The 13,815-nt window shown below is 40.3% G+C and overlaps 1 protein-coding gene across 1 annotated transcript; it reads left to right on the top strand.

The window, feature by feature from the left end:
- The first annotated feature begins 569 nt into the window (after window positions 1–569).
- LOC123063714 (uncharacterized) lies at window positions 570–12,636 on the top strand. The gene is made up of 18 exons (XM_044487614.1): window positions 570–996; window positions 2,839–2,918; window positions 3,244–3,294; window positions 3,386–3,913; window positions 4,119–4,370; window positions 4,706–4,771; window positions 5,383–5,559; window positions 6,211–6,262; window positions 6,335–6,622; window positions 6,821–6,931; window positions 8,075–8,263; window positions 9,036–9,311; window positions 9,858–10,466; window positions 10,799–11,307; window positions 11,398–11,458; window positions 11,537–11,605; window positions 11,859–12,056; window positions 12,166–12,636. The coding sequence occupies exons 1-17, from the start codon at window positions 754–756 to the stop codon at window positions 11,940–11,942; spliced, it is 3,645 nt and encodes a 1,214-aa protein (XP_044343549.1). The 5' UTR covers window positions 570–753; the 3' UTR covers window positions 11,943–12,056; window positions 12,166–12,636.
- The last annotated feature ends 1,179 nt before the right edge of the window (window positions 12,637–13,815 follow it).

Here is a 13,815-nt window from a genome sequence, read left to right as displayed (position 1 = left end):
GACCTCTGTGAGTTTCTTGCTCGTGAGAGCTACAGATAAAATTGTCGAGTCTCATTAAGAAGATCCAACAGGGGTTCCTCGACCAAGCCTGGGCGGTGTGAAGGGTTAGGACGTGGATCCGTCGCCGCACAACAACAAGGTTTTTTCTTCCTCCAAAAGCTCCGAGCAAAAAATCAGCTCGAAACACGCACGAACACGAATAAGAAATACTCCTTATAGAGTTGTTCATAGTCTAGCTAATATTGATCGTTCTGAAGGTTGCGCCGAGTTCCAAATGCTCCCTCAGAGTTTGTATTAGCATACTGTAATACTATCTCTTTCTAAGAAATAAAACCCATGCTTTACCCCGCAAAAGAGAGGAAGAAATACTCCTTAGGTAAGGTTAAAAAACATGTTACATCTTGAGACAGAGGGAGTAGAAGATGGTATCCATTTTGAATTAGAAAATGAATGAATGAATTCGGGGGACGACGGAAATAGGAAAAATGGGAAAATATACAGTACTGTAGCCTAGCCTAGCCAGGGGTCGTCGCCTTGTCCTTCCTCCTCTCCTCCTCAGACCAGACGGCGGGCCAGACTCCAGACTCGAGTCGAGACTGAACCAACCCGAACCCCAACCCCCGCGATTCGAATCCCCTCGCCTCGGAGCGACCAGCCAAGCCCGGATGCTGCCGCCGACGACCACGACGAGCGCCTAGGGTTAGCCCGCCGCTCCAGCCCTCCCCGCATCGGGGAGATCTCGCGCCCGCCGGGATGCGGCTCCACGACGCGCCGTCGCGGGCGGGCGGGAGCGGGCGCGTGGCCGCCGTGGGGATGCCCCCGCCGCGGGCCATGTCCGCCGCGCCCTCCTTCTCCGGGGCCGCCGCCGCGTCGTCCGCGTCCGCGCGGAAGCCGCCCGAGCCGCTCCGCCGCGCCGTCGCCGACTGCCTCTCCCCGCCGGCCCCGCACACCCACGGCCCCGCCGCCGCCGCCGCCGAGGCCTCCCGCACCCTCCGGGTCAGTTCTCCACCCATCTCCCTTTCATAAATCTCGGCTCCTCCTTGGTTGGTTGCCCTACATGTGCACTACTCCTTCGCGTGCTTGCCTATAGCTAGGAATCACGTCGATTTGCCACCCACGCGCCAAGCGACTCGCCGGTGGCTAGGTTTGGTAACGGCGCGCGCACGCTCGGCTCTAGCTGCTGCTCTGAACCCCAGTCCTGTTGCAGAGGAAGCAGCAGCTTGCATTTGGTTCAGTTGTCATCTTGTATCTCGCGATACGACTAGGGAATGATGCACATAATTGGTGCCTACAGTTCCTTATTGGAACATGCCAGACGCCAAGGAACGACTCCATGTACATGAATGATATGAGTCTAGCCGGGAACCACGGCGATATGGCCCTCGCACTAAGCGACTTGCGAACGGATAGATTTGGCAATGGCACGCTCACTCGGCGCTGGCTGCTTTTCTGAACCCCAGGTTGTGGAGTTGCCAGCAGCTTTTTGATTGTCGTCTTGTATGTGACGCACCAGTGGCATTGCGCAATGCATTGAATGATGCATAAAATTGGTGCTTATAGTATTAACTGGAACGCGCCACCCACTTATTTCCAATGACGCTGAAAAACGGTTCATGTCCACGAGTGATGTCACTGGGTAGTTTGTCATGCCATTATTTCATCATATTTTGGTATCTACCCTTTCACGATTAATGAATACAACACGTGTCACTTAAGACCACCGACCACCGTTTGGAATCAAAGGGCGCTTCCGCCTTGCCTTTTGCACATAAGCACAAAACACGTTGACTATGTCTGTTTACAGGCAACCCTCTATGACACACATTCAAGGTGTTTGCCAAAGAAGCAATACCTAATTACTGTTTTGGCAAATTATGACTTGCAATCTAATGTGAAGTTCTTTCTCCTTTTGACCATTTGTTGCATTTTCTGTTTGGTTGCTCGATTTGTTAATTGTTTCATATATCCGTCATGATTCATCACTGCCCAGCATATTTAGCTTCTCTGCTTTCTCTCTTGCGAATGGGATTCGGTAATGGCGCATTTGGCACTACCTGCTGTTCTAAGACGCAGTTGGAGAGAAACCAGCAGCTTATATTTGGTTTGCTTGTCGCCTTGTATGTCATGATAATACTGCACGGCGCAATGCACTGAATGACATACAAAATTGGTGCCTGTAGTGTTGATTCGAATTGGAATGTGCCGCCCACTTATTTCCAATGACGCCGAGAAACGATTCATGCCCATGAATGACATAACCGCGTAGTTTGTAATTTATTTGACCATACTCTGGTTTTGTATTGTTTCATGATTAATGAATGGAACATGTGTCGCCTAAGATCACCGACCACCGTTTGAAAGGAAAGCGCGCCGGTGTTGCCTTTTGCACATGAAACATGGACACACTGGCTTGGTCTGTTTACAAGCTCCCTATATGACATACATTCAAGGTGTTTGCCAAAGAAACAAAACCTGACTACTGTTCTTTTGCTCATTATGACTTGCAAGATACATGAATGTTATATTCGGACATGTTATCTGTCAGTTGCTATATATAACTGCATGCACATCATCTAATGTGAAGTTTTTGACTGGTTAAAAATATAGAAATTGTTGAATCCTTTTGATTGTTTGGTTAATTGCTTTATTTGTTAAATTATTTGGTATATCCATCATGGTTCATCACTGGCTAGCATATTTTGGTTATCTGCTTTCTTTTTACCGCTGTTGGTATTTGGGCTATTGATGGCAAACAAAGTTTTGTAATGCAGCAAGATTCTTTTAACTCAACTTCTGCACATGTATGCCATTTCCTGATGAGTGATCTTATGCTGGCAGGATTATATAGCTAACCTATCAACCATTGATATGGCTTATAATGTCCTGATTGACCATGCTCTTGCAGAAAGAGATCGGAGGTATGCTTTTCCCTTTCATTTCGCCTTTTCAAGCTCTTTCCCCATTTCACATTACAAGTGGTAAAGATTCAGCATAATGTGCTCATGTATCTCGTGTTTTTCTTGACAAACTTATCTAGCTCCTGTGTCATAAGCTACAACTCCTTAGCTTGTTTCTGTACGGCATACAATAATTAATCAAGTAACGATAAGGATCTGTAATACTTGAAATTATTCACAATTTCCTTGCCGCATTTTGATTTTTTGAGCTGCCGTATCTATAAGAATATAATGCCCCTCAAAATTGAATATTATATTTCCTAACGTGGACAATCTTTTCAACCAGCCCAGCAGTTGTCCCAAGATGCGTGGCATTGTTAAAGAGATATCTTATCCGGTAAGCTGAGTGTCAATTGTCAGCGTCTCATGCTTATTCTTGAAACTTGCTTGCACTTACACTAATACACTGTACAACTTTGCGTGGTAAGGTATATTCCAAGGGTGCAAACGCTACGTCAAATCGACATCTTTTGTGCAAATACCATGGCAAAGTATGACCCAGTGGCAGGTCACAGAGCATCATCATTTGGCCAGAACATTGGATCATCTGCAGCTTTGCCAAATTCCTCTCTTGTTGCCCCACCAATATCGAACTTTGCTTCAGCATCTCTTGTGAAATCTTTAAACTATGTCCGCTCACTAGTTGCCAGGCATATTCCAAAGTTATCATTCCAACCAATTCCTCAGTCTCTGGCATCAGCCTCTACAAAACAGTCGCTTCCTTCACTTTCATCATTTTTGAATAGGTCCTTACAGTTGAATCCAGAAGCTGTTACCAACAGAGAACATCTTGAATCAAAGGAATTGCAAACTGCACCCGATTTAACATCATCAGCAAGTGAAAAGGTCGATGGTGGAGAGCATGGATATGATACCAAGTATATATCCTTCGACATTCTAAATTGGCGATGGCATGTATATGGTGAACGTCAAACATCAAGATCTGCCAAGGAAAGGTATTTCTCTTGTGCTTATTTTTTACTGTCAGTTTGCTTTGGTAGACCAGACTGTCATGTCAGTACAAGACGCAATGTGTTCTCTACCTGTTTTTTGTCACACTGGAGCATTCCAGTCATTCTAGCCGTAATGAATGGAATTTAAAAGTATAATGCTGATAGTCGTGCAAACACTAACTGCATTGTTTGTTTCATTTATCACCAGCAATGATCTTGCAGGCCTTCAAGATTTTCATACACATGGTTTTCTTGAAGTTGGTGCTGCGGCTCTTCTAGTAGGGGATATGGAGGCAAAGATTAATGATCAACAATGGAAATATTCTGTTATCCAGGAATTTCCTGATATTGATTTATTGCAACCTTCAACTTCGACAGCTAGCACTTTTGCGTCATCGCAGGGTCATCTGAAAGCAATAACTGCCTCAAAACGCATGAAATCAGGCCCGAGCCAAGTTTGGTAGGTTTTTTCTTCTTCTTTAGGTTATCATGTATATCAGTGCCACATTGTGGCGAAACCATATATTTCCTTTCATGCATCATTTTGGTATTTCACATAGAACACATTCTCCTTCTATCCCCTGCCCTATTCCCTTTCCAGTTTCGCTGAGATGGGTATTTTGAGAAACAGCTTTCTGTATCTGTGCTGACATTTCATACTTCATTAAGAACCAACTCCTTGTCGCTAAGCCAGTAATTGGAGCATATTAACTTGTAGATTTTTTTGTTTAAATTATTGATATCAATAATTAGTCTAAGTGGTATTAAGTGTGTCAACACTTACTTTTTCTGCAGGGTGAACGTACCTGCAAATACATTCCAGCCTCGAGCACGTCCCCTTTTTCAGTATAGGCACTACAGGTATTCCCTTCTGCTTTTATTTAGCATAGCATTTTGTATAGGAATGTATATGTTGAAGTCTGCGTACTTTTATAAGGTCAGTATTGCATCAATGTAATTGAAATACCCTAAGTTGATTGCGTCTGAAATTTTTCTGCCACCATATGCACATGCATGCTGCAGAAAAACAAGATGGAAATAGTGAGACATGCAATTTTGGGATTCTGAGTAAAATCTTTACTTAATTAACAAAGCCATGGAGAGATTCCAAGTTGTATTTTGTCAGATAACTCTCATTTGCCTCTATATTAAATATTTTCTTGTTTATAGTACTTCCTCCGTTCCTAAATATTTGTCTTTCTAGAGATTTCAACAAGTGACTACATACGGAGCAAAATGAGTGAATCTGCACTCTAAAATATGTCTATATACATCCGTATGTGGTAGTCCATTTGAAATCTCTAAAAAGACAAATATTTAGGAATGGAGGGAGTAATACTCCTGTATAAACCATATAGCTAAATAATACTGTGTTTCAGTTTGAACTTTACTTGTCTTTTGATTGTGTTGCATCATGCCTAACAATGTGCTCACATGCATCTGTTGCTCTTTGTGGTACCTTGTTTCAACAGTGAGCAGCAACCCTTGCGATTGAATCCTACTGAAATTTCTGAAGTCATAGCTGAAGTTTGTTCAGAAACAACTTCAAATGCAAATCAGTTTAATGCTCCATCAAGATTGACCACCCAGAGTCGGCAACCTTCAGCGGATGTGGCATTTAGTGTCCTCATTAAACTTGTTATTGACATGTATATGACCTTACACGCTTATCTTTTCATTCTTTTTACCTCCAGTTCACACATCGTGTTTGCATATCTAGTTTTTTCTACTTCTGTCTCCATTATTGGTATTATAGTGACAGCATGATTCTTCTACTTTTATACCTAATATTACTGCTGATATCAGACCTGAACAACTTACTGTTAATAGACAGTATATTTTCTTTACTATGGATGCATTTCAATTGCAAAACATATGCTCTAATCTAATGCAAAGTTTTTTTATGACATGAATATCTATGTGATATGACCTGCCACATTGTCATCATTGATCTGAACTGCCTATTGTTCTGCTACTTTTTTCTGGTATAAGCATGTCTCTGTTTTACTTGGGTTGTCAGCAGGCTGTGTGCTTTGCTTCTATGAAATGTACTTCTAGGCTGATGCACGCTGCACGCATACTAAAGATTTCCATGTTTGCCATATTTCTGTTATCAAATTAGTAGTTTGAGTAATGAATGCATGCATCAAAAAACAACCGTTGCAAGATGTGAGCAAATATTTATCTCAAAATGTCATAGAACTGCACTTATTTAGGCTTGGTGTTAAAGCAACCTTTGCAACCATAGAAGTACACTTATTAAAGGTTTTGATAATATTTGTTTCTCTTCTTTGGTTCAGGTATATGATGGACTCTGAGGCTGCTGCTCCTCTGACACTTTATATGCTTGAGGTGTTATACTCTGCACAGCTGTATCCCAAAACAGATCATGTGAAATATTTCTAACATTTTTTAATGTTTCAGGGCATGTTAAGCTCTCAGAAATCACCTGCCAGAACAAAGGCTTTCGATCTGATTCTGAACCTTGGGATTCATGCACACCTGCTGGAGCCTATGATAGTTGAAGATGCACCACTTATTGAAAAAGGTGATACTACAAGCAACTCTTATCTGAACAATGAGTACGGACCCAATATGGATGAACAGAGGGAAGCGGAACCTGAAGAAGAGCAAAGGATTAGTCCTGCTATTGATCAGTTTGAGTCATGGCTTCTCAAAATACTATTTGAAGTTCTCCTTCTCTTGGTTCAGGTGATTGTTACTTTTAGAATATTGAACTTGTATGCATTTTGGTAGTCATATTGACCCCTCCTCTTAAGCACAAGGGAATGTGTACTATATTCATCTACGTGCACGTGCAAGCATGTTTACACCACAACATATAGATTGCTCCATTTTATGCTAGGCTGGTACATACAATACCTTTATTTGTTACTTCTGGTTTTGTAGATGGAGGAGCGCCAGGAGATCGTGTGGGCATCAGCTTTAAGTTGTCTAATTTACTTTGTTTGTGATGGAGGGAAAATCATCAGGAGCAGACTTGGAGGTTTGGACATAAGGGTAAGGAAACACAGGTTTTTTCATGTATTCATTCTTTGAGTCGTGTGCTTGGACCCTATTTGTAACATTTTGTCAGTCTTGTTATTCGCATGCCTTTGGACTAACAGTGTTCAATACTTCACTTCTAGATGATACCCGGCACTTTGTTGCGGCAATGTGTTGCATCAGTGGTATTTGATTATATGGAACATGAATAAAAAAAAAGGGCAACCTGGTGCATGTAGCTCCCGCTTGCGCAGGGTCCAGGGAAGGGTCCGACCACTTTGGGTCTATAGTACGCAGCCTTTCCCTACATTTGGAACATGAATATTTGGAGTAATAATATGAGAACTAAAACTGTAAATACATATGACTTATTGTGTTTGATTGTTGTATATTTGTAAAATATAAATATCATAATAGAATGAACATTCGCATGCATATTTGCATGTTGAGGTGGTTTTTTTTCTATGCATGATTGCATCTTGTGGCGGGTCTTTACAATGCATGGTGCATTTTGAGGTGGCATGCTTGCATGCTGAGAGAAATAGGTAATTGAGGGCTAGCCATTTATATATAGAAAATTGGAGTTGTAGTTGAAACTATAAACCTTTATGTCTCGTTAATGCTAAACATATTTCAGTTGAGCATGTAGTATGGATTTCTGTGTACATGGCAAGATGTGCATATTTTTATTGTTATTTTATACTCACAAATGAAAGATGGAAAATAAAAATAACCAATAGCAGCGGTACTGAAAATAATTGAATCTACAGGTTTGTGTATATTATTACTGGTGTTGATGTCTTCCGAATGTATGGGTTGGGTGTAGAATGCTATTCCAGCACAAGATTTTTCTTTGATAGCAGGCTGTGAAATGCACTTGGACATCTTCTTTTATATATGTGGTCATGCATTTTTCTCATATATTTGGCGTATGAGCCTGTTTGACCTTCATCTGGCATAGGTTTCTAAAAATGTGTCTGTTTACTACATCCTCTGTTCCTAAATATAAGACGTTTTGGCAGTTCAATTCAAACTGCCAAAACGTCTTATATTTTGAAACGGAGGCAGTAGTTTACAGCAATTTCTGTAAATTGTGCTATTTCTTGCTGTCAAAGAAGGGTTTGAGAACCACATGTGCATTTTTTAAATCCTGAACAGGTTGTTAAGACTCTTCTTGAGATTAGTGTGGAACATTCATGGGCAAAAGTAGTGCACAGCAAGCTCATTTGCATGCTGACAAATATGCTGTACCAAGTACCAGATGGGACTCAGAGTGGTGCACTTGATACACATTTTGTTCCCGAGCGGATAGATCTTCTTGGTGGAGTTGACTATATCTGTCTTGAGGTTAGTGTTGCTCTTATGTTTAGATAATACTATGCTGTTTCATGTCTGTTTACAACTGAGCTGTATGTCTATTTGACTGCAATATATTATTATCTTAGTATCTCAGTACTGCACAAAGTACAAGCAAACAATAATAGGCCAGAAGATAATCCACACCTGCTCCGTAGGCAAGTAAACCCACCAGCGGTTCACTGCCATGTAGTTATGTTGGTTCTTTCCATCTGCAGTTAATCTTAGCTATTCCATTATGGTACTAGCTGGAATATCCCATTCCATTCAATAACTATGGATATCAAAGTCTCCAATTCATTTTGTCTCAAAATACTGGTCAATATCGTCTGGAATGAAGGGGATCGGCTAGTTGGTACTGAGTGGCGAATGGCAACTGCAATCATATGCGGAATTTTCTTTCCTTGTAGGTTCGCACTGAACCCCAGGAATATATCTGAACATAAATAGGACTTCTTATGCTTAAAACAATTTTTACTGCACCTAGTGTCCCACGTGTGGTTGGCAAGATGGGTATCCCAGAAAAACTGGTGATGTGCTGTATTATTTACTTGAGAGAAAAGTTCGGTCAATCATAGATCCATAAAATCTGCGCCAATGGTCACTACTGTACTATCTCAAACCAACAAATTCCATGAGATAACTGATGGTCCTTAAAATCAGAATTATTATCATGCCATGCTAATCCATTTCAGTATCTGTTTCTACTATTCATGATTGTAATTTTTCTTCGTCTTAATCTAAGTTACCTTTTCATTTACAGTATTCACGAGCCAACTCAAAGGAAGAGAAGCGGGATTTGTTTTTTGTTCTTTTTGACTATGTAGTGCATCAAATAAACGAAACATGCTTGGCTGCTGGTCTTTCAACATATACTTACGATGATGCTCAACCCCTCGCTTCCCTTCTTGCATCCGCTGATGCTCCGGAGGCCTTCTATATATCTGTGAAGCATGGTGTTGAAGGTGTTGGGGATATGCTGACAAAAGCTATATCTGCGGCATTATCACAGTCAGCAGAATACGAGCAATTAAACGCGGTAAGGTCTTTTTCCCCTAGTCTTCCCCAACAAGGACTGCTATCTTTTCTTACAATGCTAAGAGTCGACGGTGTTTTTTACATGAGAGTAGACAGTGTTAGAGACTAAACTAGTAGTTAGTACTTAGTACAGCTGTTGAGCCTTTGTTAAATTGCTCTACATACGTAAAACGTCATGTTTGAAGTTGCGCAAAGTAAGTTGTATCCACAACATTGAGAGTCCCTACAATCAACTCTAGTGTGTATGGTATGTGATGGTTTGCGCACGTTCACATAAATAGGCAGTAGTCATGACCACGAATCCACATTCTTGTCTTAATTAACCGTTAGGTCCTGCAACATGGTCTTATTCACGTTTATTTGTCTGACTTTGTTTCATGGTAAAACAATATGAATATATGTCAAGATTCTCCCTTATAAGGAGTGCTCCCTCCATCCAAATTAAGTGCGTCAATTAATTTGGATCGGAGGGAGTACATAATTCGGAATTTTATTTTTGAAATACCATTTACTGTATTGGTCATGATCAAAATTTCAATATTTGTAGCTTCTGGACAAGGTTATCAGGAAACTTGATGGAACTGTGAGCACATTTTCAAGGATTGACAATGAGTTTGCTTATATGATCCAAGTAACAAAATCCTTCAAGTGTTTCAGCAGCATTAAAGATGGATCTGAAGATGGTGACGTTGCATCTAGGGCGAGGCTTTGCTGGGCTACTTTGCACTCACTTCTTCACTCACAAATTTCATCATACAGGCACCATGGATATATTTGGTTAGTTGAATTGCTCCTCTCGGAAGTAAGTGAAGAAACAGATGGCTCTGTTTGGTCTAAAATCCAAAACCTCCAGGAGGAAATTAAAGATGCTGGAAGCCACGACACCTCGTGTCCAGAAGTTTCGCTGCCCGTTTGTCTGCTGTGTGGGCTTCTGAAATCAAAACACAACTACATCAGATGGGGATTTCTATATGTTTTAGAGAAATTTCTGATGCGCTGCAAATTATTATTGGATGACAGTGACATGCAGGAGCATTCAGTTGCTTATCATAGCAAAAACCGTCTGGACAAAGCTTTTGCGCTTATAGATGTTATGAGTACTGCTTTGCTACTTGTGGTTCAAAATAATGAGACAGACCATATCAACATCTTAAAGGTGACTTTCTTTTACCCAAAATGCAGGCAGTTCGCCTTTGCACTGCAAGCTAGCACTATCTTCGAATATTAAAGTTACTTTCTTAAAAGTTAATACCGACAATGAACTATTTACAAAATGTAATTTCTCAAAGGTAATAGGTAATTTCTAAATGCAGATTATAGTGCTCTCTACATCCAGTTAACTGCTAATAGTTAGTTGATCTGTAGCCAATCTAATTTCTATGCATAGTTGTTTACCTCTTAGATCTCCTGTTTAATACTGGTCTAAATCAACCATTAGTATTCTTAAGTTATATGATCGATCCTCTAATTCGAAGTTTCCTCATATAGATGTGTGACATGTTGTTTTCACAATTATGTTTGAGGCTTCCGTCCACAAATGTGATGCAACTTGGCGGCCTTCAATCCCTTGGTCAACTTTTTGGTTGCACAACTAAGAACATCGAGTGCACTTTGGAAACCCTTGCATCACACAAAACCATAGGAACGAAGAGCCTTTCCAGGAATGAGACATTGCAAGATACAGGGATGAATCAATCTACTCAATCCGCTCTGCTCTGCGAAACATCAATGGCAGCACTACTTCTGAAAGGTCTTGCGATAGCTCCGATGCAGCTCGTAGCCCTTGTGCCAACTTCATTATTTTATGGGCCATTGATGGAACTTGAAGGCGCTGCCAGTGATGATATTGCATTGGGTATTGCTGTTGGTAGCACAGGAAGAGGCAATATCCCTGGTGCTACATCAGATATTAGAGCAGCGCTTCTTTTGCTTTTGATTGGTAAATGCACAGCTGATCCAGAAGCACTTTCGGAAGTAGAAGGCAATGAGTTCTTCAGGTAATCTTTTGTAAGCTGCATATCTTTGTTTGAAGTTGGTGTATATAGCTAATACTTGATGTTTGTCCCTTCTCCACTCGACACCAACAGGGGGCTTCTAGATGATACAGACTCAAGGGTGGCGTATTATTCTGCTGCCTTTCTCTTGAAGGTATGCTTGTCAGCAGTTGTTGACTGCTCACTGACATTCTTGTTGCACTTGGCCCTAATAAAGTTTTTGGTTGTGCAGCGGATGATGACAGAGGAACCAGATGTCTACCAACGGATGCTTCAAAGTCTCATTTCAAAAGCTCAACAGGTTGATGCACTTTTCCTATCTCATCTTGTTGGGCTGAAATTTGAAATATCACAGGATTATCGTTCGCATGTACTCCCTCTGTCCCATAATAGTCAAAAAACGTCTTATATTATGGGACAGAGGGAGTACCTGTTATCATATTAGTTCCTGCTAACACATTCAGGCGGTATATTTCTCACAATAAATTTCGTTCCACACATGCATATGGTCTCTAGATTAAGTTGGCACTGACATTTATTTGCGTTGACTCCAGTGTAACAATGAAAAACTTCTGGAAAACCCATACCTTCAAATGTGCGGAATATTGCAGTTGTCAAATGATCTAGGAGTTCAATGATCACCCTGGTTTGACATTTCAATGTACAAAGCTTTCAGTGAGAACTGGTGCCATCGATCATTTTTGTTGCAGAAGAATCCGTATCTGAATTCCTCTGCTCCAAACTATGAAAAGGTGTGTGCTGTTGAATTTCATCGTATCCCCAATCTTCACTCGCCTGCTCTGCACCCCGTTCTCTCTTTCTCTACTTCGGGGTCCTTAACAGATTTTGTCAATTTTGCAGATGTTTGAGTGGACCATGTAAATTACCCGCTTCTGCCGTGCTTCTGAATTTCTTTATTCTTTATTAGATCTGAATCAATATTCCATCTGGGGGTTCGGTCACTGTCATTCGCAAGACGAGATGGAGCTGAGTTAGGATGAGATGGTATTGATAAGCATGACAGCTGCAATTTTCTAATGCAGCGTTGAGATTGAGCCGACCGGCGCAACTTTTTTTGCGAGAATGCTCGGTTCAATAATGGTAGTTTGTATGTGTGTTTTGATTCATGCTCGCCTTTCCCGTCGTAAGTAACAGAGGGATAGATGTTTGTGTTGCTAGTGTAATTGCCATCTTGAAGTAAACTTGGCGGTGAACTTCTTGACTGACAGCTCTTCTGATCCTTAGATCTTTGTACCCTGGGCTAAGTGTACATGTGTAGGGTGAACAAAAACAGTTTTGTTTGACCTTATTCAAATATACCTTTCTGCAACATATTCCTGAACTTTTAACTTATTTTATATTTCCTCTGTTTCAAAATATTTGAAGTTCTTGGTTTATTGTAAGGCAAACTTAAGTTTGACCAAGTTTATGTAAAAAAAGTATATATATATATGTTAAGGCATGCTAAGCTTTCAACGGTTTAAAAGTTATCAAAAAGTATGAAATAAATAGTGGAGCATCACTTTAATATCATGAGATGATCCAACTGAGCGATTGTGAAAATATGCATTTATGTGTCCTCGGCGAAGAAACAATCATTTCAGCTCACTGTGGCAAAAATATATATTGCAGTATTTCTTTTGTCTAGGACACATACAATTGTATTTTTTTCAATCGCCTTGTTGGATCATGTTATATTATAAGTGTGTTGCTTCAGTATTTATTTTTCAGGATTTTTGGAACTTTTACATTGTCAGAAACCTTAACTAGTTATGTGGTAAGTTATGATAGAAAATCCTACTCTCTATTATCAAAATATACATTATTCTATAGACTTGGTCAAACCTAATGAAGTTTGCTTACAACAAACATATAACTTAAAATGTTTTGGAACGGAGGGCCCTCAGGAGAGAAATTATCAGCCTACACCCGAGCTCATATGCTCTTATTATGAACAGTAAAATCTAAAAAAATATAACCAAAATAAAGTCAATAAAATCTGATATTTTTTTTGTCAACAAATATGGCTTAATGGTCTACCTACACGCAAATTTAATGGCATTGGTGTTGGCCTGGACGAAATAAAAAAAACCAGGGCTCAAAAAATGCTTTGAAAAAGAAGCCTTTTTGAAGCTTTGATTTTGTTTTGCCTAGAGCATCATGAAATTTTTTTCTTCATGACATTTTGCACGTATGTCAAACAATCAAAATTGTTTGTTGCATCCCTCGAAAAAAAATGTTTGTTGCAAAAAGAAAAAAAAACTACTCTAGATTGTTTTGATTTTCTTTTTGATGTTTCTCATTTTATTGTTCGTGCGGTGCATTTGCACTTGGGACAGATATCATATCATCCCTGGAGACTGGAATGATAGAACAATTTTGTGGTTTGGGACAAAATCGTTACGAAATGGTTCATCCCTGACACCTAGGAGACGAGCCAGTCCTTGCGCATCGTGATGTTTTTTGAACCTCACCATCGTTGATAATATATAGTGCTAAAAACAATTCACT

The sequence above is a fragment of the Triticum aestivum genome, chromosome 3A (genome assembly GCF_018294505.1).
Source record: "Triticum aestivum cultivar Chinese Spring chromosome 3A, IWGSC CS RefSeq v2.1, whole genome shotgun sequence".
NCBI lineage: Eukaryota > Viridiplantae > Streptophyta > Magnoliopsida > Poales > Poaceae > Triticum > Triticum aestivum.
This window is presented reverse-complemented; position numbering and strand designations above follow the sequence as displayed.